The 24,574-nt window shown below is 37.1% G+C and overlaps 3 protein-coding genes and 1 long non-coding RNA gene across 12 annotated transcripts; 1 reads left to right on the forward strand and 3 right to left on the reverse strand.

Annotated features, from left to right (window-relative positions):
* Window positions 1-1,212: 1,212 nt before the first annotated feature.
* On the forward strand, window positions 1,213-4,923 carry LOC145230209 (presenilin-associated rhomboid-like protein, mitochondrial). The gene is made up of 8 exons (XM_080095595.1): window positions 1,213-1,515; window positions 1,847-2,219; window positions 2,293-2,397; window positions 2,818-2,953; window positions 3,403-3,545; window positions 3,914-4,034; window positions 4,276-4,489; window positions 4,746-4,923. Exons 1-8 carry the CDS (start codon window positions 1,367-1,369, stop codon window positions 4,840-4,842), a joined length of 1,338 nt encoding a protein of 445 aa, XP_079951721.1. The 5' UTR covers window positions 1,213-1,366; the 3' UTR covers window positions 4,843-4,923.
* LOC145230210 (uncharacterized) lies at window positions 4,591-9,691 on the reverse strand. 9 transcript variants are annotated; one of them, XR_013860585.1, is made up of 6 exons: window positions 9,243-9,534; window positions 8,820-8,874; window positions 8,615-8,746; window positions 7,017-7,139; window positions 5,783-5,913; window positions 4,971-5,404 (listed from the first exon to the last, which is right to left on the reverse strand). It is a non-coding gene; the product is annotated as an uncharacterized LOC145230210 (long non-coding RNA). The 9 variants fall into 9 exon arrangements; XR_013860590.1 differs by lacking the exons at window positions 4,971-5,404; window positions 9,243-9,534 and adding an exon at window positions 4,591-4,952 and having other exon boundaries at window positions 8,820-9,234; XR_013860589.1 differs by lacking the exons at window positions 4,971-5,404; window positions 9,243-9,534 and adding an exon at window positions 4,591-4,956 and having other exon boundaries at window positions 8,820-9,234.
* A 914-nt stretch (window positions 9,692-10,605) lies between these two features.
* On the reverse strand, window positions 10,606-17,903 carry LOC145229008 (L-threonine 3-dehydrogenase, mitochondrial-like). Its single transcript, XM_080094246.1, has 8 exons — window positions 17,720-17,903; window positions 17,260-17,373; window positions 16,447-16,620; window positions 15,874-16,022; window positions 14,370-14,457; window positions 13,859-13,977; window positions 12,724-12,874; window positions 10,606-11,163 (listed from the first exon to the last, which is right to left on the reverse strand). The coding sequence occupies exons 1-8, from the start codon at window positions 17,868-17,870 to the stop codon at window positions 11,021-11,023; spliced, it is 1,089 nt and encodes a 362-aa protein (XP_079950372.1). The 5' UTR covers window positions 17,871-17,903; the 3' UTR covers window positions 10,606-11,020.
* A 2,602-nt stretch (window positions 17,904-20,505) lies between these two features.
* On the reverse strand, window positions 20,506-24,226 carry LOC145230622 (uncharacterized). Its single transcript, XM_080096091.1, has 4 exons — window positions 23,391-24,226; window positions 23,229-23,331; window positions 22,596-22,746; window positions 20,506-22,228 (listed from the first exon to the last, which is right to left on the reverse strand). The coding sequence occupies exons 1-4, from the start codon at window positions 23,469-23,471 to the stop codon at window positions 21,466-21,468; spliced, it is 1,098 nt and encodes a 365-aa protein (XP_079952217.1). The 5' UTR covers window positions 23,472-24,226; the 3' UTR covers window positions 20,506-21,465.
* Window positions 24,227-24,574: the final 348 nt, after the last annotated feature.

A 24,574-nucleotide genomic window follows, 5' to 3' on the forward strand; every position in this document is an offset into this window, starting at 1 on the left:
GGCCTTCGACGTCCAGCCGATGCTTTCGCCGATGTTCAGCTCTCAAACCAAGGCCGGACGTCGAGGAACTCTCCCGTTTGTTGGGCGTCCTTGGCCGCGACTTGTGCTTCGGTGCTAAGTCGTCTTGACCGATGACGCCGCAAACGGAAGGACCAATGCCCGCTAGACGGTCGTGTGGGGACGATGTCTAGTTGTGGCGACGGTTTGCGTTGGGCGTGCAAGAGAGCGCGCCCGCGCAATTGCGACATCTCATAGTCGTTACACTACCACTAAATGCCACGTCGATGCATGTCTCGTTTCCTTTCATTTTCTGACGGAATAAAACGTTTTATGTCCGACCAATTGCAGTAGGTTCTAAAAAACCACAAACAGAAGTTGGGTAATAGGTTTGGGCAATTTTTAGACGTCGAAGACTGCCTGCTAGCGCGAAACTTCGTGTTTGTGGGCTCACCACGGGTTAATTCCCAATAGCAAACTAGTCGATTGCAGGTTTCTATTCGCAGTTTCCCACATCGAAAGAAGCATCAGACCCATCTTGTGAAAGAATCGGCTACACTTTGTGTTTGTGGGTTCAACCTAGCGTTGCGCAGTTTGTGTGCGCCTAAAGTCACGTTCTAATTATTAAAATGTAGTCTATCAGTGGTTAACTTTGAGCTGTTGTAAGATTATTGAAACACATGGTGTAATATTTTGGAATGATATGATAATTCATAAGTTTTTGCAAATGCTTAACGAGTCCTTTAATACCATATTTTGTGGAAATATTCTGTGCAACGGGGATTTTTTTGCGATCTCTCATCCGACGAATATGCGTGGAGGTGAAAAAAATTGTCGATTAATTTCGATCAGTGAAAATACTTTGTTTAACTTTGAGTTGTTTTCTAAGGTTGCTACGTTTTGTAAACACGGTTTTGATTAAATAACTATTGTGAAAATGATAAGTTGTCGCGATTTCTGTGTCAGGCAGGCTAGTATATTTTATTTCCCATAAGTTTGCAAATGCTTATGTAAGAAAATTAACCCATACAAATTAGACAAGGTTATTGCAAAATTTGTAATAAACTGATATCATTTAAAAACATGTATTTTCCATAGCTATTTTTGAGACTTTGGTGCAAAAAACTTTTGCTGAAATCTGTAAGGAAGGAAACTAATCCAATGAAAAGCTACTGTACTAAATATTGATAAAACATAATTATGGCTTTTAATTGGTTACTAATTTTTTTGCAATCCAATTAGTTCCAATCCATTTTGTTAGCCTCTGGGGCTTAGGAAATGTCATAATGGGAGGGAAAACAAAGTACTATGGTTTTCCGTTTATTGACTTTCTTGACACTCCATTGAAAAAAGTATCAAGACGAGGAGAATGGTTTATCTTTTTGGGCAAAAAATTTGCTTGGCCAGCTGTAAAACTGGGAGCAGCTTTGGCAGTTGGTTGGGTTGGATTCGTGTACGTTCGAGATGCTATTCCACTGTATCACAATCATGTGATAAAACAGTCCGTTGCAGACCGCGGTAAGTTAATTCCAGCAGAGTATGGAAGTTGCCCACAAGTTTTTTGTTAAAAAGTTTGCATGCCATTTTTTTGGTTTGTACGTAAAAATTTTGCAGAAAAGGCATTTAATTGTCCTGCCTGCTTTGCGCATGCTGAAATTGGTCTTGCACACAGGACATGGTGGTAGGTTGTTAACTGAAGTTGAGTTGTGCATAATAGTAATTATTAAAATCCCTGTGGTGCATAATTTATATTTCCAAGATAGCTTTTGAGATCAATTAGCAAGTAAGAAATAAATTTAACCCTATAATTAGAAATTTGCATTTCTATTTTAACAATTTTTTATTGCAGAGAAGCGTCATATGGATTACATGGCCAACAATCCCAGATACAAAGAAGCTCTTTTAGAAGGTTACGAGCAACTTCGCCCACCAAAATAGCGTTACACCAGAATTTTCAACAAAACTTTTCCAAAACAATTTTCCCAACTGTTTCATGTGTAAATTCTATCAATGGAAATATGTTCTTGATTGGACGTCCTTTGACCCCAAAACAGTTACCCCATTTTCAAGAAACAAGTCGAGGTTTTCATGCTAATAGTGGTGAAGTTCCTGCAACTTCACAACATGTTCACCGGAACAAGAAGAGGAAAACAGATGACCATTCAGACCAAGGTCCCAACAAAATTGCACATCTTCTGAAGAATGGAGTGCTAACTGCTATGGTATAGAAATTTAACGTGCAGACTCTAAACCCTTAACATACTTAAATTGACTTTGTTGGTGTCTCTTTTGCAGTTTGTTGCTCTGTGCTTTGGGATTTCTGATATTGGACCCAAGTTTGATTATTTTGCGAACCTGTTTTGGCAATATGAAAAAGCCATTGCTGACTCTCAAGTGAAGGTTTGTTTCTAAACCCAAAATGTGTACTTGGTGGTTTATGTACTAGCTCAGGAGTCACCAAACTATGGCCTGTGTGCTGCATTCGGCCCTCAACAGTATTTAAATTGGTTTAATAAAATATGTCAAACATTATTGACTGAGTTGCTGTTCTGGTTTAGACTTAAGTATTTTTCTGTTAAAATCACAGCATTGTGATTAGTTTTTCTCCAAGAGTTTGTTGTGGCAGAGCCATTAATAGTTTTTATCGCTGAGTTGTATAAAAAACTGGGGTTAACAACCTGCAAAAACATGCACGATAACATTGCATAGATTATGTCCTATCACACAAAGATATGTTGACATTCAAAGTCATTACCATTTTGCACAAAACACTAAATTGGCATGCTGCATTAAAAAGGTTGTTGGCCATGTTTTGTGTAGGTCAAAGGCAACATCAACATGTACGATTTGACAACTGCTATGATCATCGGGGCTAATGTCTTAATATACTTGTTATGGAAAGTAAAAGGATTGCAGACTGTGATGACAAGTTCCTTTTTAATAAACCCCACGATTGGTGAGATGTATTTCGGTTTGCTGCTGCACAACTAGAAATAGGCAAAAGTTACAACTATGCCTTGAATTTTACAAATGTAAATGCACCCCCGTAGACTTAGTGTTCATTATATTTTCTAAATGCCCAATTAGGCAAATAAAAATATTGAACAACCGTTTTATCCAAGTAGCTTTGTTAGCCAATCTTCCTTAACTGTTGTAATGCTAAACAAAATACTAGTTATTTTCAAGAACTTATAATTCTGCTGCTGTTTCACCCACAAAAAAGATATGACTTTTTCAGAGCACTGAAGTGAATACAACCAAGTTCTAAAAAACAACTAGTATTTTGTCTAGTATCACACTTAAATGTGTTAAATAGGCAGTCTATTGAAATTGTAAAAAAATGATTTTCACGTGAAAATGTTACTAATAACTTATAACACTAATAACACAAATTTTGTTGAACAGGTCCCCGCGCTTTTGGAAGTTATGTTTTGTCTGCATTCAGTCACCAGGGATTTTTCCATCTATTGGTGAACATGTATGTCTTCAACTCGTTCGCTAAAGCCTGGACAATGTATGCATACAGATACCAGCAGTCCAAGCCAGAGGTACCTTGAAAGACTATTATAAACTTGTTGTAATGATTATTGTGGAGCGAACATATAAAAAAATACTTGTCAATATATTCTGGGTGTTCGGACCCCAGCACAAGGGTTGAACTAGTAAATATATATTTATATGTACTCAATTGCTAGAATTCTTTAAAACTAGTGTACTTGGGGTTCTTGCAAAAGATTACAAGCTTTAATTGGTCGTAGTTGTAAACAAACTTATTTGGGACGAGTTTTGTTATGCTGTCCTGCAAAGTGTGTTGCAGAATGAAAAAGTCGTTTGCAAAAGCGACACATGCTTGAAAAGTTTGAGAACCACTGGCCTAAATAGTAACATACCACAACACAAATGATGATTTATTTAGGGATACATGAGCCCCAACAAGTTTTCAGCATTCTATCTAACTGCTGGGACAGTAGCAGGTCTTGCAAGCCACAGTGTCAAGATCTTGGGTGGAATGAAAATACCATCACTTGGTGCTTCAGGTGTGTAAAGTTTGTCATTTTGTTGTTGATTACTTGAATATCGCTGCACAAAATAAAACTGTTTGAAGGCCAAACTTGTAAATGTTGTAAGTACACAAAAAGTCCACTTATCTGTTTTCTATTTTGTATGCACAATAAACTTTTGTATTGTACCATTTATTGTTTAATTTGGTAGATACCAATGTGGCTGACTCCAACAGTTTTCTTTCAAAATGACAGCACTTAAACATAATATTTGCAGGTGCTGTCCTTGGGCTACTGGCATACATGTGTACAAAGTCACCAGACAGTAGACTTAGCATCGTATTTCTGCCCACTTGGTCCTTCACCGCTGCTTCAGGACTTAAAGCAGTTCTGCTTTTCGATACCTTCGGCCTGTTGCTTGGCTTCGCAACTGGATGGAGCTATTTCATTCTAGACCATGCTGGCCATTTAGGAGGTGTTCTGTATGGATTGTAAGTTTATTTTATGGGCAAATATGGCATCATAATTCTACAGTTGCAAAATTATAAAATACAAACCTGCATTAAATGTCTAAAGTACAATACATGATAAGTCAGTGAAAATATGTGTGTATTTAAATCACCTGAGAAAACAACAACAATTGTATTGATGTAAAATGTTCAATAGTTAATTCCTACTGTAGCTTTATTGTCAATCACCACAAAAATGACAAGTGTTTAATATTAAGCACAAAATCATGTTTTGCAGGTGGTATGCCAAATTTGGTGAAGCCTTTTTGCATCGCTGGTCCAAGTGTGTTTCCAAACATTATTATTCAACTTTCGGCGGCAAACGACCAAGGTGATGACACTTCAGCAAAATTCCGACATGTTTCAAATGGTTTTTGTTCCCTTTGTTTCCATGGATAATAAATACCACAAAGATATGTGATTTGCAGTGATCGTTGAGTTGTGACTATCTAGTAATAAAAGACAGTCATAAAATACCATATAAATAAAGCTAAACTATGTAACTTGTGCAGAAGTAAGTAGCTGCTCTTCAAACAGTGATTCTATGAACAGCCTATGGGGATTTTTCAAACAGTTACTGACATGTTCAAACACATGAAGTCACATAAAAGAAAAACTTATTTGTGTCAAATAGAGTTTCAGTGGCCTCCCACCAAGAACGATCTTAAAGACCCTGATACAACTTGTACGTTGGGGGGCAGCCTGGAGCTGCAACTACGTAAATATAAACCCGGAAAAACCTTGGTCAATTCCTCGCAAGAGCTGGGAGCCAAATGAGTCGCTTTTGTAAAAAAATGCGCTTCCAAGTCAACTGAACAGAATGTTACTGAACCGGGAACTCGGCATGTTAAGCCACAACATTCCAAAGTGACAAATTGAGTTTGACGAATTCGTTTGCTGCGAAAACCATTCGATTAAAATTAAATGTCTTTAAAGCAGAATACAGCCGAAGCAAACCATTTCTTACCCAAAGCGCAAATTAAAAAAGTGCTTCATTCGCATAGTTTTAATTTTGAAACCGGACAAAAAAATGCTACGTAACAGTATCAGAATCACAACACAGGTGCCAAAAATCGGCAATGTAACACGAGTTATTATGGTTTCCTTATTCCAGTCAAGTTTAAAGCGGGTTACAAACGAGTTTTGCGCTGCTTGCATAAAAATTGCTTCAAACTTACCGACATCCAGGCAAAAAACTTAACATCATTTCTTGACATCACTTAAAAACACGCTTGACTGCTTTAGGAACTGTCGTAAACTAATTTGGAAACTTACGCAAAACTGCATTCGTCGTTTACGTTTTTTCTTGGTAACCTGCCGCACTTAGATGGTTTTAAGCCCCCAATTTACGTTCGTACGCGAATACTTGCTGCTTGGCTGAGTTTGGTCGAACCGCCACAAAGACTCTGAACACACAAAGGAAAATTTAAAACTTGTGGAACAAACTCACCCTAAAACAAAATTGCAGTGATAATGTTACAAAGGCGATTGTCGGTAATGCGCATACGCAGTAGGTGGTTAAAATGACAACTTTAGTAATGGATCAAAACCATAAACAGCCTGACTTAAACTGACGATCACTGCTTGCCTTTTGAACTATAATACAGTAAAACCAATAGACTATAAAATCCTTGGTAAAACAGAATCGGTCGGTTCAAATAAAGGAATATATATTTCAGCCTATGTGACATCATCGGTTCCGGTAGGTGGTTGATGCGAATTAATACACACCGTTCTAGTATTTTCACCTTAGAAGTAAAATACGAACCGCGCTTTAATCAGCATGCAACAAATACTACATCTTATTTTGAAAATAAATTTTTAATGCGATACATTGTACTTTAAACTCAAAAATAAAAAAAGATACGTATAATGCCTTAATGCGGACATTAAAGTTTTATTATGTTTACTTGCAAACAAAATAGCTGTAAAATTAGATCTCCTCACCTCGAAAACGTCATTTATTAGGGTCTGTGGTTGTGTGCAAACAGTTACTAGCAAATTTTAGCGGCTGTATATTTATAGTTTTACAACCTGGTTGACAAAGCGTTTTGTTGTTGCGCCTTTCTAGATAGTAAAGTAATAAAAAAAAAAGTTTCTCTATTTCGCACCATTAACGTACATTAAAGTTTTAAATACCATTTACTAGGCATCTTTAAATACTTTCTACTTTTGAGGAGTTTCTGTTGCCAAAGGTTCGCAATCAACGGTTTGGTTTTCGGCCAAAAAATTCGTTTCGGTTCCAACACTTGTTGTGAAACCGTGTGGTTACTCCCAAGTGCGCTTTAACTTATCATGTTCACGTTGGTTAAAGCGATGTTGTACATACTGCTGCCGAGGCAGGGTTGGAAGCTCAAACCTTGAAGGCATACAGCAGTCACGCAAATCACTACACCATTATAAGCCACCAAAAATACTGTCCAGGCCTATAACGGCTAAAACATCACAATATCATATGATAAGGATTCACAAGGTTTTGTTAGAAATCTGCGACAAATCTTATACTAACTTGTAGCTACAAAACACCATTAGAGCCTGGTTGTTTGAGAACAGATCGTTTAACAAGCTTGCTATGTTGAACCAAAAAGAAGTGAACAAAATCGAGGTTACGACATGACTTCGCTTGTTCAACCTATAAAAAATACGATGAGTAAAGCATAAGTGGAGAAACACGAAACACCACACTAACTTATACACTGATACTGCATGTTATTAAATTCCCGGATTCAAGAAAATTTCAGACTTCAGCGAATACCAATAAAAGATTTTTTGCTGCAGCAACAACAACATGTGACGTCATCGTCTGATCAAATTCGGCCGAAAACAGACTTTGTCAAGCAGAACAGATGGAAAATTTTGAGCGGGTTTTATGCAAATGAGTCTCGTGGATGAAACGGGATCAAGCCGCGCAGAAGTTAAAGGTGAAACAACCAAGCCCAGTTTGGGCTCTATTCAATGCCAAGTGTCTTATTTTGCCACAGAAAAACCAAGTTGAAATCATTACTTCGCGTCATTCGTCTCTACTCTCGCAAGACGCGATACAGAAGACGAAATTGGAATCGTGTCTTTTTTTGCTGGTAGATTACTGAAAAGTTTATGTGTCATTTTGTTGCCGTTTTGACATTGCAAACAATAGTTAGCTTTTTCTTGTTCGGCCTTCAACACCGGAGCTGTGCACAACCTGCAACCTGTGGCCAAATGCGGTACATTTAATAAAGACTATGTAGCCTATGTACTGGTTCTCATGTTGTTTCTGAGCGGACCAATGCGTCTAGAGCTAATTTTATGTGACCTTACAACGCAGCAACTAGAATCACATTTTTTGTAAATCAATATAAGCGCGTTAGGAGTGCAATAAAGTAAAGTCAACATGTTATTTGAAAGTGCAACATTTGAATTGTGTTTGGCCCAACAGGAGTTAAGGTGGCATTCCGCTGGTTTAAATTGAACCAAATAACTGAACTGGCTGGACTCAATTGTACAACAACTGCTAGTGGTTGTGAGTTGTCGTACAACTACAATGCAAATTTATGTGTTTTACTGAGCAAGAAAATGTGCAGCATTGTTCACACCCAGAGACACATTAAACCAGGCTTGATCACCACAATTAAAATAACGTGTACCTACACAACTGGAACTAGAAGGTGGCTTAGCACATATTGCCCTTGCATATACACTAGCGCATTTTAAAACATTAATATATTTCCTACACTTATTTTATATCCATGTCATCCACTGTGTTTTATAACCTAGGTTGTTTCTGCAAGCAGAAACTCATGGTGCCCCACACATTAGTATGATATATAAATAGGGACAGTGTAAAGTAATATCAGTAGATTTTTAACAAAAAAACAATGAGAAACTATAAATGTGGCTTCTAAACAAACAAACATTGAGAATGTGACACACAAATATATTTAAACAATAAATAACACTTTAGGTTTGCAAATTTAAACATAGCAGTCAGCAAATATTTCAAAATTTGTTTAGTAGCTAACAGTAAAAAATTAAAGAAGGCTAAGGACTTTGAAAAGGCGTATTCAAATTGGCGTGACCAGCCAATTTTTTTTTAAAAATTCCCTTTCAAATACACCAAATGAAACCCACCTGTAGTCATCCTCATTAGTTATGCTCCCATCTTTTACTCAACTGTTTGAAAAAAAATGTTGCTGGTGCACTGGATTGTGGCAATGCCAAATGGAACTTTCAGTAAGATGCAAAATAAGAACCTTGGGCAAGCTATATAAAACAAAAAAAATGGTTAAAAAACAAAAAAATGGTAAAAAAAACATCTTGATAAATCTCAACATACCGGTTCTGCATGCCAGAGATATTGTAGGAAACTTCCATGTTTTGCAAATTGGAATCTGAAAAGCTATATTGTTAATAATGTGTTTTTTAAAATGAGTGGCAAAATTATGATGATTAAGATAATAAAACAGATTTTTTAAAACATTTAAACATGATTAGACATGATTGGTTTTATTTCATCAACTTAAAGTTTGTTTGTTAATCAGACTTTTGGCAGGATTGATCAAAAACAAAACTCCCAATGAGCTTGTATAGAGAAAATTGATAATAATGCAGACTGTTCACAATTGTTTTGGACCAAAGTTTCAGTCTACATTATCCCACAAGAGATAAGCCGAAAATTGTCCAATTAAGACATGATTTTATGTAAAGTATATTACTGAATTAACCAAAATCATAAATATACTTCATCTTACTGACATACTTCACAAACCAATGAAAATAAAAACCGTCACATTTGTCCAGATGTAAAATGACATTTGGAAATGCATTTTGACATAAGAAATGCATTCTTATTTTCTTAAACACACAGTACTACAAGAACAGAAGATAAAGCAAGAACATTTTGTAACTTTACAAAACTGCACACTTTATTTTTTCTAGCTGGATCACTTATTTCTCATGTAAAAATAAAAATCATCAAGCCTACAGTATAATTTTACGTACATAGGTTAGTGAATGACATCAAAAAATCTTGGAACTTGTAAAAAAGGATAAATGCCATACCATAGCGTTGGTGAAGCTACGTCAAACTTTTATATAATGTTCTGCTCAAAAAGCATTAAAATAAGCAGCCAACGCACAATATTCCAGCAAACAGTTTGCTACATTTTCCCTCCCGGTCCTTTGAAGCCGCCATTTTTTGAACAAAATTTGTTTATTTTCGTTTCGCATGAATGGAATTCTATGTCGAATTGATAAAAATACTTTAAATAAGTTAAAAAATATATAAAATAATAAACAGGTAGACGCAAGACAGAAAATTTATCCTTTTATAAGTCAGCTTGCCGTTTTGGGGGTTTGTAGCCTACTTTAGGGTCGGAGTCGGATTCACGCACCAAATTTGGTTCTAGGTTACAACTCTTTGTTTGAGCCTGTGTTAAAATAGTGTTCGTCCGTCACCCGGCCCGTCACGATTCTACGTCTTATTTATTTCTGGTACCTTTATTAACATTATGGCTTGGTCACAAATCGACCAGCAATAGTTTTAAGCGTTGCGTGTTGTTTGTTGTGATAACATCATGCTAGAATGCGATTATAATGTTTCGCAACCTGTGCTTACTTATTCCACGTTTACAAACCTTGAAACGAAAACAGCACACATCAAACTAAAATCTAAGAGGCAATATAAGGATATCCAAAAACTTTTTTGATTCGAAGGCTACTATCTCAACCAGATGTTTGTGTTAGTTTTACTTTACACAGCTATAGTAGTTGGCGATTATCGTTAACGTTTCAAGTTGAAACGTTGAAAACGTTGAAACTTTCAAAAGTCTTTCTAAAAGATCGTTGGTTACGGTTGCACGTCTTGCATTGTCTCAAAGGTAGATGGCATCGAGCTTACTATAGAAGTAACTTAGCCAGATTTGGCTGATAGATAGTAAGTTAGGATACATCGAAAGACAGGCATTAAATTGAAAACCGTTCTGTTAAATATTGCCTAGTTAAACCGGTCCTTCTGCTACTTGACAGTAATACGTATAGGGATAGGCCTACAAAGTTGTGGTTTGTCCAAGTAGCTTGGATACTAGCCTATTACGTTTTTTAATTTATTCGGGCAAAGCCCATTAATTGGGTAAATGTTTATTTCAGTTCCAACAAAACAGATAACATAGGCGAATAAGTCACTTTTATAATGAAGCTAAAGATGCACAAAAGAAACACAAGACAAAACGTAGCCTTGCAGCAACTCGTCGTGTGAGTAGCATGTGAATAGTGTGTCAAGTATTTGTGTATTAATAAGGGAAGGAAATTTGAGTGTCCTGATTCAATTTCCCTAAATTAAATAAGGTTTTTGGTGTATGATTCTTTTCAAAAGTTAAAGGTACTGGTGTAACTCGTGAAAACATTAGAGTAAAAAAGTGCAATGCATGATACTAATAGCGACAAATAGGCTGTTGACTTTTTGAACGCAAACTACCTGAGATACGGATAACTAAAACAGCTGTCATGCTGCAAGTTTATCGTTATTATATGTTAAAGTTAAGCTGTTGCTGCCTCGGCATTCAACTGAAATTTAATGTTTTCCAGCATTGCTTCGACCAGGTTAGGGAGATCGTACTCGTGTTTTAATCCCCAATCTCTTCGCGCGTTTGTATCGTCAAAACGCTTCGGCCAGCTGTCCGCTAGAGGGAAACAAAGATACCATTAGTTGATTTTATTTCGCTTAGTAAAGGAGCGTTATGGAATATGTGCAAGTAAAGGACACTAACTAATTCAGGAATTAGGCTGAACGCGCTGCAGCTACACTGTCCTTGGAGAGTGCTAATACAGAATTTAGATCGAATGTGACTCCTAAACAACCAAACTATGTTCACCACAGAGTTGTAAGTCGGGTCATGCTTATCGGGCTTAGGTTTCTTCAAAAAAAATGCACTGATTCGGGCTTGATTCGGGCCTCACTTTACACTCTGTGTCAGTATTTTTTTGAATAAATTTTAATTAGTTAAGTAGCATGTTGCTGGACCTGACCTAATGTCAAACAGTCCTAAAACGCATTGTTCGAGATCAATTGTCTATTATGTTTGTTGCCTTTGTCTTTCCTGAGGCTTTAATATATAGGCTTGTCAATCAAACTTTCAGGCCAAAACGGACTCAAAAACGATTCGGGTTCGGGCTCCTATTTTAACTCTGGTTCCATATTGTCGAAAATGTGACTGTGCAACCCATTTATCCATAGGAATCTCACATATATATGTCAACCAAGAAACAAAACTTTTTGATTGCAAATTAAAACATGGCAGTCAGCAAATGTCCGAACTTATCACAAACCCCAAATTACAAGCCCGAAACCCGTGCGGAACCCAAATTACAAAAAACGAAGCCCTAATCAGGCCCGAAAATTAGTGAAAATGCGGCAAAAAAATTCGGTACAAAGTCAAGTCCGAATCAAGTCGGTTTAATTGAAATTCAAGTTCAAACCCGAACTGAATAGCCCGCGTTGACTTATAATTCTGCGTTGAAAAAAAAAACACATTTTGCGTTAGTGCGTTTGGCGCATTGTGGGTAACAAAAACAAGGGTGTTAGGGCAGTGGTTCCCAAACTATGGTACGCGTACCACTAGTGGTACGCGAAGGTCTCCAAGGTGGTACGCGAGCAACTTATTAAGTTCACACCAAACGATCGCAAATGATCTTCTAGTGATTATCGTAAGCAATATTTTAATTCACACAGGTTACGTAGAGCGTGAAATTTCATACTATATTTCCTACTAAATTCTAATTCCTTGGTGCATTGATCTGTTAAGCAGGGTTTCATTGTGACGAAATAGGTTTATTATGACGTAATGAATCTGTTATTACGACGTAATAAGTCCACTAGTTGTGTTGACAGTAGCACTGTAGCGAAGGCGGTAAAAGTTTGACTAATTTTTGTTTAATATTTACGAGCCTTTGGTTACTAAAGGCTAAAGTTACTAAGGTAAAGTTAGTTAGTAAAGTTTAGTAACATTTTTATTCACAAAATTCTAACAATTATTGTAGGTGGTACGAAAACGCTGCATGAACCAAAAAATGGTACGCGAGTAGATAAAGTTTGGGAACCACTGTGTTAGGGAATGGGGGTGTAGTCGACACTTTGCTTAATGATACAAACTTGTTGAAACCGAAACATCCAGTTGTTATAACTTTTGGCGCAGTTTGTACCAACAGTGTTCACATACAATACAGCACAGTATTTTTCTTACCTATATTTTGTAGCAGCGGATTAACTTCATAGCTAATTTGAAAATCTGGGATGTGTTTTTTGATTTCTGCGCTGATCTCCTCTGGCGTAAAACTCATCGAATTAATGTTGTAAGTTCTTTGCTTCAGAATCTCATCCGGCGTTTCCATAAACTGACAAAAGAAGTCCTCAAAGTAAAATTGATGCTTAGCACACATATTGTTGGTAGTGTTTAAATTCATTCCTTAAAGTTTGTGCAAATTTTTTACACCTAATTTTCACGTCTGATATCGGGCAAAGTAAACAAGATGTACAAATCACAGAAAAAAACATCCTTTGGAACACTATATACGGATCTGTTCATAAGTTTAATGGTGAAAACAACGGCCCAAATAGACGTAAAAAGCGACATGCTTTATTGTTCAAACGTTTCGGCAAATGCTCACTGATGATGGCATGAGCATTTGCCGAATCAAGCATGTCGCTTTTTACGTCTATTTGGGCCGTTATTTTCACCATTAAACCGTCCTTTTTTTCAAAGAAAATACCTAGTGTTTTTTTTTTAAAGACTGCTTGAAGTTTAAACAAGTTGGTGCTAATATACAACAATCGCTTTACAATGAACATAACAAGGAATTGTGTGTTGGTAGAGTGAAGAAAAGATTTAAAAATTGAGAAAAAAAGTAGTTGATTGGCTTTATATAATCGCTACAGCGCGTACATTTTTTTTACGGGGTTCGAACCCAGGACACTCCCGGGGACGAATCCCGATCAGGTTTTTTATGTCTGTATATGGGTCAGGCGCGCTGGACCATTCGGCCGAATTCCTGCCCTTTTATTAATAATTAATCCACTAATTGTGCCCTTTACTGTTTTGCGCCACATAACGTTTTAACGCAAGTATTTTTGGGCTGCTTAATTGTTCGGTGCAATTGTGTTGCTATGTGTTCTTTTACGCGAAAATAAATTCAACTTAAACTGATATATAACCCCTAGCATCCTTGTATAACATACAACTCAATAGGCGCTGTATTCTACATTAACTGTATTTGTACTCTTTTTTACTATACGGGTGGCAAACATACGACAGTTTTAATTACGTTTCGTCATATTAATCCCAAGATTGAGTGAAGCCTATAATAAACTGAATATTGTACCTGTATCGTCGCATTCAAACTATCGTCAATATGCATCATAGGAAGCCTGGTGTCCGGCTTCAAACCACAAACAAACTTTCTACCTGTCAACGCGCTGTAGAAAATTTCTATCGCATAATCTGAAACAGGAAAGTGTCAAGTAAATTGTTCCACTTCTTCTAAGTTATTGATTAAATGCAGTGCTAGTAATGAAAAATGCTCGCAGCGATCGATTGTTCGAGATTGTTAAATGATTTTTGAATCAAAAAATGATGTAAAAGATTTGTTATGCGTTACTGAAAATTCTTTTTAAGTGATTAATGACATTTTCCATCTTTTATTAATATTTAAAATGGTAATTACTAATAAAAATGGTTTAAATGTACGTTTAACGTTTTTAAATTACTTCATGATAATCTATAAAACGGTTGACAAAAACCTAATAAGTTATTAACAGAAAGGCAACTTAAAGGAAGCTTTTAGAGGAATAAAAGAATAAATCATAGCAAAGTAGTTTTCCGAGCATAATTACCAGTTGTGCCTCCTCCAGGTTTTTCAGGAGACAAAATCCCTGGGAATCGTAAAGATCGAAAATCGAGACCAAATCGTTGATGATAATACTGAGATATAAACATGTGTACGTGATTAAAAGAACATTGCAAGATAAATTAAACATCTTGGCAAAACTTTTAGCTTGGAAAGTTTATTTACCGAAGAACTTGCTTGTTTGTTATATTTTTATCCTCGGTGGGCGGGGAACGCCTGAATGCGTTATGCTCACAATGATTCCGCCGTCGAGCTGCCTATTTTATTGCCAAGTCCGTTAAATTAGTTTTTATTTGATTATTTTGAAATAGTTGGTGACCACAATTTAGTTTAACCAATTGGTTCCCGGAGCAATGCCTCTCAAGTTTCTTGCTGAAGAAAACACAAGCAACCGAGATGGGATTAGATTAGAACTTGTATAAGCTTATATGTGAGATCCATTTTTCATTTTTTGTTGTTATTATTTGTCCAAAAACCGTGTTCACTATATGCTAGACTAACTTTAAAAATTGATAAAACAAAATTAAAAAAACATTTATGTCAGAGTGGGAACATTTCTCACAAACGCTCTAGTAATCATTTGTGCAAAAAGCATATTTTTTAAGATAAAAAAACGTCAACTAATGTTTGTTTGAAAGAGAATTGCAGATTTAATAATGTTGCGGAGTCATACAAGCTGCTTTAAACTTGTTTTTGACCGATTTATCTTTTTGTTTTGCCAACAGAAGATTTTATTGCAGCCAAATCACGTGACTGCGCCGCCCCCCGACTTCGACCAATCAGGCGCGTTCTTTCTGTGCTAAAGTTCGATTAGATGCGATGGCTGCAACTTGTGTCGCCTCCAGGCGTTAAGTGCAAAGATCGTTTATTGATAAGAATTGCAAGACGAATTGTTTGGTGTTTTCAATGTTTGAACGGAATTCAAACCAGAGTCGTAAGTCAGGCCTAATTTCTGCCGCAATCTCACAAACTTTTGGGCCAAGTTTCGGCTTTAATAGTTAAAAAGTTCGAGTCCAGGCTGCAGCCTGAACCCATGGGTTTAGGTCTTGTACTTTCGTGATTGTGCCCTAATTTCAGACCAGTATACAACTCTATTTCGAACACTCATACCGGGTTTTAATATCAATATATATTTGTTTAAATAGACAAAAATACCTATATAAGCAGTCGCGCAGCAAATATTTGAAACAATTAAAAGCGTTAACCATGTTTTGTTGCATTAAATTTCCCGTTAGGTATGTGTGGTGTTGAGTTAAAATATGTCACAGGCCAAAGGTGTTATTTTTTAAGGGATTGAATTGATTATTTGTTACGTTTTAAACTGCTCATCAGACTGATCTGGCACCCAAAGCGAGAGGTTGAAACTAAGACATTTCCAGTCAGGAACTTTTTCAATAAGACATCAAATTACTTTAATTTCCAAGAGAAAAAATCCCTCGGTGGTTCAGGATGGCCTTAACTTTAAACATTTACTCGTATTATTTCGTCACCTCTCCCATTAACTCAGCGTGCACTTTTGACACGCCGTATATAGTGTTGGGTCGTTGTATGCATAAATCAGGAGTAGGATCTTTGGGCGAGTCGACTCCAAAAGCTCCGATCGTGCTCGGTACAAAGAGTTTGAGTCCGAATTCCGTTGCTGCAACGACAAACAGTTTAATGGGCATTGAAAACTTCATACCTGGCATCGCAGAGTCGGGCCTGGCTTTTCGAGCCGGATTCAGGCTATGTTTTTTTTTAAAAAAACAGGCTTGATTCGGGCGTGACTTTACACTCTGTGTCAGTATTTTTTGGAATAAATTTATCTATCTAAGTAGCCAGTTGCTGGACCTGACCTAATGTCAAACAGCCCTAAAACGCCTTGTTCAAGACCAATTGTCTATTGTGTTTGTTGTCTTGGTCTTTCCCGAGGCTTCTATGAAAAGGCCTGTCAATCAAACTTTCGGGCCTAAACGGGCTTCTCAAAAACGATTCGGGTTCGGGCTGGTTGGGGCTCCAATGCCGATAATGTAGGTCTCTGATATACAACCAACGTCAAAACTATTTACAAAACGTAAACTTACCAACATTCAAAACATTGTGCAGCCCCTCTATGTTGATTTTGATGGCCAGTGGAACATTGGCTTCACCCACAGCACTGAGTAAAGCGCTAAAATGAATCAGCCAATCAGCGCCGTGATTGACAGTCAGCTGTTTTATTGCGTCATAATCGAGTATGTCGGCGTACGCGAACGGACCTGAGCAAAACAACAATAGCTGGGTGTATGTGACAAAATTCGTGTTAGTCATAATTTGACACGCAGTACGTAAACTACGCTGTGTCTGTAAGAGGGTTATACCAAAGCAAGCTTCAATACATAAACGTTAGATCGGTGATTCTCAAACTGTCTGCCGCGACACAATAGTGCGCCCAATCAAATTTCAAAGTGTGCCTCAAAATATTTTCTATGTTAAAGTGCAGACATTACATGTTGATTTATAACGTGAATGATATTTGCTGATCAGTTTTTTACTTATGTGCCAGGAAAGGCAATGTTGTCCACTGCAATTAATTAACAGCAATTAAGTTGCAAATTAACTTTTAAAAACAACTTTTGTGTCGTTGGCCTGCAAAGGGTGCCGCGAAATAAAACAGCCTGTTATTGCGCCACATGCTTGAAAAGTTTGAGAAGGGGCGGTGGGATTCGAACCCACGATAGAATTGTTTTGTAAAGATGAGATTTTGAGTAATTTGTCAAAAAAGGTCGATACTATAATGTTTTTGTAAAAAAGCGTAACACCTTTTAATTGACTTGTTTTGGCCTTGTAAGTTTAAATATCTATGCTTGGGTGGGATTCGAACCCACAAAGTATTCATCAGTTTTTAACCAGCTTACCATTTGCAAGAACACTGCTAGGCGGTTTCTTAATATCAGTAAGCAAAACATTTTCACGTCCAAATTTTCGTCGCAACTTTGATGCCAAGTTTTGACCAAGCTGTCCCAAGCCACCTGCACAATACGATAGAAAATGAAATCAAAGACAATATGTGTTAAACCGAGCCTAAAAATGCGTTTAGTCCAGTGGTGAGATTAAAATTTTTTGTCAGCCGGTTCTATCACAAAAGTTATATTTTTCAGCCGGTTCTGCTACAAAAACAAACATTGACCGTAACCACTAATGCTAACCGGTTTGCTGATCTCTTTTTCGTGAGACGGTTCTATAAAACCTGTGCGAACCGGCTTAATCCCACCACTGGTTTAGTCCCATTTTGCTGGGTTAGTATGTTCTGAACGCCAACAAGGACAACGTGTTACAAGATCAGGCTACGAAGTTATGAAAAGAGATCCTTGTTACCTGTTATCACAACGCGTGTATTTTCGTTGACGGCGACATTCTTACTACTTTGTCGACGAGTCTGGATCTTTGTTCTCGTCTGTGATGTCACAATTGGAGCGCACGCGCAATTCCGAGTTAAAGATCTGAATGTTTTGACCGTCAAAGACATTGTACAAAAGCGCTAATATTGTTATTCTTTTCACGTACACCTTAGAATACAATTGTATTTTATGAAGCTTTAACACATCGAAAAAATAGTGTAAAAAAGGAAAATAAAATACCCTGTATTATAAAATAAGATTCCAGCTGTTTTCCCCTATCAATTAGCCTGGCCAACGTACAACAATAACACTTGCTGTTGGTAGACACCAAAAAGATTAACGTTTGCTCTGTTGGTTTGCTAAACCGAATATTATGAACATAAATAAGTTATAAATCGGAATCATTTTTTCTGTACTTAGCCTGACAGAAAATACTTGCTTTGGCAAATGTTAAGACGAAGCATTTAACGTTTCTTCAGCAGGGTGGCTATTTGTTGCATTAAAGGACGCAATAAATATTATTTTAGTCCCAAAAAAATAAGCTCAAAAAATAAGCAGAAGCCTTTAACATTTGTTTTTTTTCCGCACCTTGTTGGTGGGTTTACAACACGCGAGGCTTTTGTGACGTCACACAGGCGCAGTGATAAGTTGTCATTGACACGTATTTCCGGTGAATAAAAGCGTGAGCGCTAGTTATGACGTCACCATCAGTCTTTTCTACTGGCCAGCAGTCTGCATGATAATCTTGTAACATAAAAGACTGACTGTTTTGTTTGCAATCAAAAACGGCTTCTTTCCGCTACATACAGCTATCAATTAACTGTTTCTGTTACGTAATATTGTTCATATTTCAAGAAAAATGGGCTGGATTTGTCGTATTTTATGGCCATCAAAATTTAAACTGATGTACTGTAAGCTTTTAAAATTACTGATGCAAATAACTTACAGCAAACTGTTTGGTTATTGTGGCTCCACGTCATAATTAAAAAATGCACAAAAAACATTCTTTTTGAAAAGTAGAGTACGTTTTGATTTATTAATCCTAATGTTTTGATTTCGTTCAGACTTGAAGCAACTAATTGCTTATATTTTAGACGTGGGCCCGATTCAGAAATATGGCCTGTTTCTTGCAAATGCAAGCACCAAAATTTTCACGGATTTGCTGAACTTGCTAATTTCGAGAGCTAATTTTGTAACTGTTTAATCTAATTACAAAGTCCCGGTAAGCATTTTGGACAGTCGCTTTAGGGATTAAATGTAAAATAGAACATTGCAATGTTACAAATATCGTAAGTCCTGCACGGAAGTATTCTATACCCAAAACATGGTGTATTTCCTGTTTAAAAAAAACTTTTCCGAAGGATAGCAATTAACTATGTTGTCTGTACGCTGACTACAACAAAATAACCCAAAAATGCCAACTAGTTTTGTTTTAATCGTTTCTTCTCTATGCTTTAAAATTAAAAATTAACCAGTTGCTGACCTCTACATATCTATGACACATTTTGACGAATAAAAACATAAATGTACAATATCCTTGCTATGAAACACTTTCCCCGATATCATTATCTGACCGACGGACATCAGTCACAGTTATGTTATATCTGCGCACCATTGTGACCCAACACAATACTAGTGTCGCGTCATCCAACGATAGCCAATCACGAACGCCGACGCGGGGCGACGCCCACAAGCAATGTCTTCTACACTGAACCCTTGTTTAGCTTTGTCACGAACCTGAATTTGATACGTGAATGTGTCATAGCAAAAAGGTTTTGCTGACTTTCAAATCATTGCTTTTTGTCGGCGTGTCGTTCTTTGTTGGGGTAAGATAGGGACTCTACACATCGCATAAGGATTAATTAAAAAAACTACTGAAACGCGTTTGTACGATTTGGCTGCTAAAGACTTGAAATTTGGCCTCGTTTTTTTCCGCTTATTTTTTTTGGCGCAATGAAATAATATGTTACCATAATTGAATAGTTCACGATAACTTTTCAACCGGGGTTAAATTGAAACCCTAGGGATTTTATTTTATTTAAGAACGCATTCTTGTTTTTTCGACAAGTCAGTAATGAAAAGATTAACAAACTCCAGCAAGCGTTTTACGAAAATAACACAACCTTTATTATGTGTGTTATTTCGCTGCCAACGTTACAAATATAACATTATATTGCCATAGAATTTCCCTTAAAAAACAGAAACTCTGGTAAACTGTAATTTAATGCTGGAGCTCCAGTATGTTACCTAACGAATAAGAGGTAACTTTTCCGTTTACTTTACAATACGTACGCCTTTCTCGAACTGAAAGCTACGCCTAAATTTCGAACTTGGTGTGATAGCAGCTATACACTGTGCTGTATTTTTACTACAGGCCCTAGTTTGACATTCAGACTACAGTTTTAACGAAACCACCGTTGTTTGAACTTGTAGGCAACTATTACAGCAGCTAGTTTTGCCTGCTGCAAAGTCGTTTATGATTGGTATCTGGCACGTGTGCTACTTGCCTGCTACGTTAAACCCTAAATATGCGGCGCCCGCGGCAATTTGACCTTGAATTACCGTCGTCGTGTGTCAAGGTCATAAACAACACTTTTCCAATTTGCAGCAAAAAATTCAAAGAACGAGGTTGTCATTTTTTAACAGGCTAAAAACAGAGGCTTTATATTTCAGCTAAAAACATGTATTTATAAACATATATTACTGGAAATAATCGGATGGTTCCCAAATGCAGAAATTTCATTTATAACCTTTTCATAATGGCAAAATTTCGCGGGGCCCAACCAACAAAACACGTTTTTTTAATGACACTTTGTGGCCTAATGTAATGTATACCCAGGGTTTTTTTAAGGTTTGGTTTGGGTGACCGCTAAGTAGTTTTAAGAGAACGCAAGTGTTTCATTTAAATACCAAAAAATAGCCATATTTGCTTAAACGAATTTTTTGGGAAATTTTGGGAAACCGCTAGAGAAATTTGAAAACACGTTAAAAAAACACTGTGTATACCTACAAAAAAGTACAGTGTATGCCAAAGTACTTGAATGTTTCTTTATCTTATGTTACTTAAGGGCAAGGGCTGCTGGTTATCAGCAATAATACAGTACTGTAAAAAATACACAGTGAAGGTTCAATGATGTACTGGCTATCTGACAGACATATGATACCAGCGACATAAAAATTACACAATATAACCCCGTGTGTCATAAATTAAATATGCGTCAATAAAATTAAGTAATAAAATCTTGCAGAGGCCTCCCTGACACTCTCTGAAAAAACCCAAGGTTGAAAATGATTGTATGTTAGATTGTCAATCAAGAAGAAATTTGCTATTGTAGGGTATTTTGTGCATGGCTTGGGGTTAAAAATAATGTTTTAGAATCTCTATCAAAGTGGAAAATGATTTTGCTGTTTTGGTACAAACTGTTTTTACAATGTGGCGCAACGCCAAATAACAAGGTCAATAACTTATATCCGGACGTTTTGCAACAGTTTTTGCAAAATAACGTTGTTAAGTAAAACCTCGAGCTTAGCTTTATATTCCTGAGCTAACTTTTTCAAAAAATGTTTGAAACAATGAATAAAACCCTGTGCTAGACGACACGAAAATATGTGGTGGAAATGGCCAAAACCACTCTGAGAACGAATAAAACAAACCAAACCACGTTCCAGTGGTATTTCGGACTTGAGTAAATTGAATCTAACAATAAGGAAAACGAAAAACGTTCAAGCTAAAGGCGGCGCAGGCCTTCCCGCCGATTCCAGCCATCTGAGTATGTAGGAATGCTTTTTTCTGTAAGTCGGTGTCATGTTGCGTGTTAGTGGAAGCCCCATCTGGTCACTGAAACGAACTCGTTTCTGCGACGCCCCCTCGGAACCGTCCCCGGACTTGGGCGGTGGCTTCGGGGTCGCCTGGGGTACGCTGTGGCCGTGGACCCATACGCGCGACGCAGGCACGACCCGGAGCACTGGCGCCATCCGGCGAGCAAGAAAACTTGTGTCTTTTTTTCGCGGACCGAGGTAAGACTCCAATTGCGCCCTGTACAGCTGCAAGTGGTCGCTTTTTAACGCGGATTTTGGCGTTTCGCGTTTTACTGGGCGTGGCTGAAGCGCCGAAGTTACCACAACACTCCCACCGCCGTGTTTGTAATGTATGTGTGGACGCATAACAGGAATACTGCGTGGCGTCAAACACGGCGTGGGTGTGGCGCTATCTGCACCAGTGGCGTTTCGGGACTGCACACGTGGCGTTTGATGACCCTGGAATTCCATATAGCGCATTAACTGTCTTTGCGGCTTCGTGGTTTGTGAGTTGGCGGATCGGGAGGTTCGGTTCACAATGGGTTTATCAGGTACTTTGTTCGGGGTAAGACTAAGAAGTTTGTCATTTGTGCTGCTGATAACTGGAGGTTGGCTATAGTTGCTTATCCGGCTGCCGTGGTATTTCAGTCCTTGCAAGGTGCGTAGGGAAGTTTTGCTAGTGGAACTTCTGAAAGGCAAAACAGCATTTTGGATCCACCAATCAGTGGTTCGTATAATCCGTGAAAATAAGTTGTACAAAAACCGTACTTCTCGTCAATTTTAAGCCCATTAAATGAAAAAGAAGGTAACTTTTCGAAATTTCAGGTTTCCAAGTTGGGTTTAAACCAGTTAGGTGGTGAAATTCGACCCAAACCAACAGATTTACGCAAAACTTTAAAAAACGTAATTTTTCGAGCACAAAATATAAAGGACATTTATTTGTCGTTGTTTCATTTTTTTAAATTGAATCAAAATCCAAGGTTTTCTATTCCGGTCTAAACCGGTTTAGGGCAGTCGGAGTGGTTTTTGTTTAACTATTCGTGTTACAGTCATACCGTGCTCTCTGAAGTGCCACCTTTCCTGGTGTTTCAAATGGGTAATGGGGCGCCTGGGCTGTTGCCAAAGTCCTGGGCAACGTTATGTCCAACTCCATGTTGGACGTTACGCGGTGCTTGATGTTTGCAACACCGTTTGGGACTTGTCGGTCTGTACATCAAAAATAATTTAGGAAAACGGTCTTTCAAGCGAAGTATATCTGTGTTGTTGTTTTTTTAAAATAATTTAGGTATGCATCACATTTTCGCAACCTGTAGTGCTCACTGATAAAGTAAAGTAGTCGCGTTTAGTATTTTAAAAGAGAATGATCTAACTGGCAATGTCTACATCTCCATGGCAACGGTCGCTAGGCCAACATGCCAAGAATAGTATTGAAAACAGAAGTAATTTTTTTTCAAAAGCAAGGGCCACAAAACATACAAAAATAAGTTATGGATGGTATCGAAAAATTTGTTGTAAGTTAATATAGATAAAATTTAGTGCGCATTTCTGATGTAAGTTATGAGTGTATGTAGATTAAACAGTAGAGAAACGTATTTTTTAGCTTTTCCCTGAGGAAAAGTAAAATTCATTTAATTTCTATTTAATTAAGTTTTTTAATGAACAATGAAGTAAATTGATTTATTTTGTACCTGTGCGATTTTTCTGATTGAGAAATTGCTTTTGTTGCGTAACAAACTGGTGACGTCGAAACGCTGACGTCGTCTTGTCACGTGGAACCGGGGTATCAACGTTCTGCAAAAGTTTGTGACATTTACAAGCAAATACAAACGTGAAATATTTGAAGCACAAACTTTGATTAAAACTTCTTCAAACAGTCCACGACTTTGTTCATTCATGCGTGACGACAATACAGCTTGTTTTGTTTTTGACATTAGAGTGTTGAATGTTGAACCAGCAGTTTTTCTTGCGATGTCTTTTTTCTTACTGTATTGCAAAGGGTGGTGATACCATCTTTGTTACATTATATTTGTAGTTTCGTTAAATTACAAGCAACTTAGTTATAGTCTCTATTTTCCTTACCAAAAAAAGGAAAATATACACGGACGTTTGGATATACACCTGAATTTTAATAAAGTAGATTAAGTACAATTATAGATAGTGAATAAGATAAGATAGATAGTGCCAAGCTGTAGTTTATACATAATATATCATTTTTATCATGTGTAAGCTTGTTTGGCCCTGTATCGTTATTTTAAAGCAGGGGTGGGCAGCCTGCGGCCCTTCATTAAAGCTTGTGCGGCCCGCAGAGACGCTTGGATTTCAAAAGTGCTGGCAAACGAGTCCAATTATTACACATTTTTGAGCTGATTAATGCGCCTTATGCTAGTTTTCTGCGATCTGGCAAAATGTGGCTAGAATCAAATACGAATTATACTTGTAGTTCAGCATATTTGGTAAGAAATAAAGCAAAATTACTTTGTGTGATGCACATGCGCGGCCCTCGATCCAAGTTTGACATTCATAATTGGTCCTACAGTAACAAAGGTTGCCCACCCCTGTTTTAAAGTGTTGATAATAATGATCAGGTCTAGTTTACAGATTTAGTTTGTACAAAATTTAAAGAGAGAAATGTCATGTTTTGTTTCAAAATTCGGTAACCTACTATTTGCGCAAACTTATAACTTACTCAACTTTATTGATTTAAACTGAGAATATCTTTGAAGCGTTTTTTTTAGTTTTGCGCCTTAAACTTATGAACATTATCCACAGCTTGTGTATTTAGTCTAAAATAAAATTCTAATGATTTTGTTAGGTTAAAAACTTATATTCTTTATAAAAATACAAATTGTCATAATTCCTACACCCAAAAAGAAACTAAAAGGGGCTAAAATATCAACAGTTTTCGAAACATATGACTTTGCTTCGCGCTATACAAAGAAAAAGGTGCACACAAATATTTCAAATTTAGCCTCGCTGTTTAAACTTATAAATAAAATGAAACTACAAATTCAACAAATCTCTATTAAAACTGAGT

The sequence above is a fragment of the Phallusia mammillata genome, chromosome 5 (genome assembly GCF_965637545.1).
Source record: "Phallusia mammillata chromosome 5, kaPhaMamm4.hap1.1, whole genome shotgun sequence".
NCBI lineage: Eukaryota > Metazoa > Chordata > Ascidiacea > Phlebobranchia > Ascidiidae > Phallusia > Phallusia mammillata.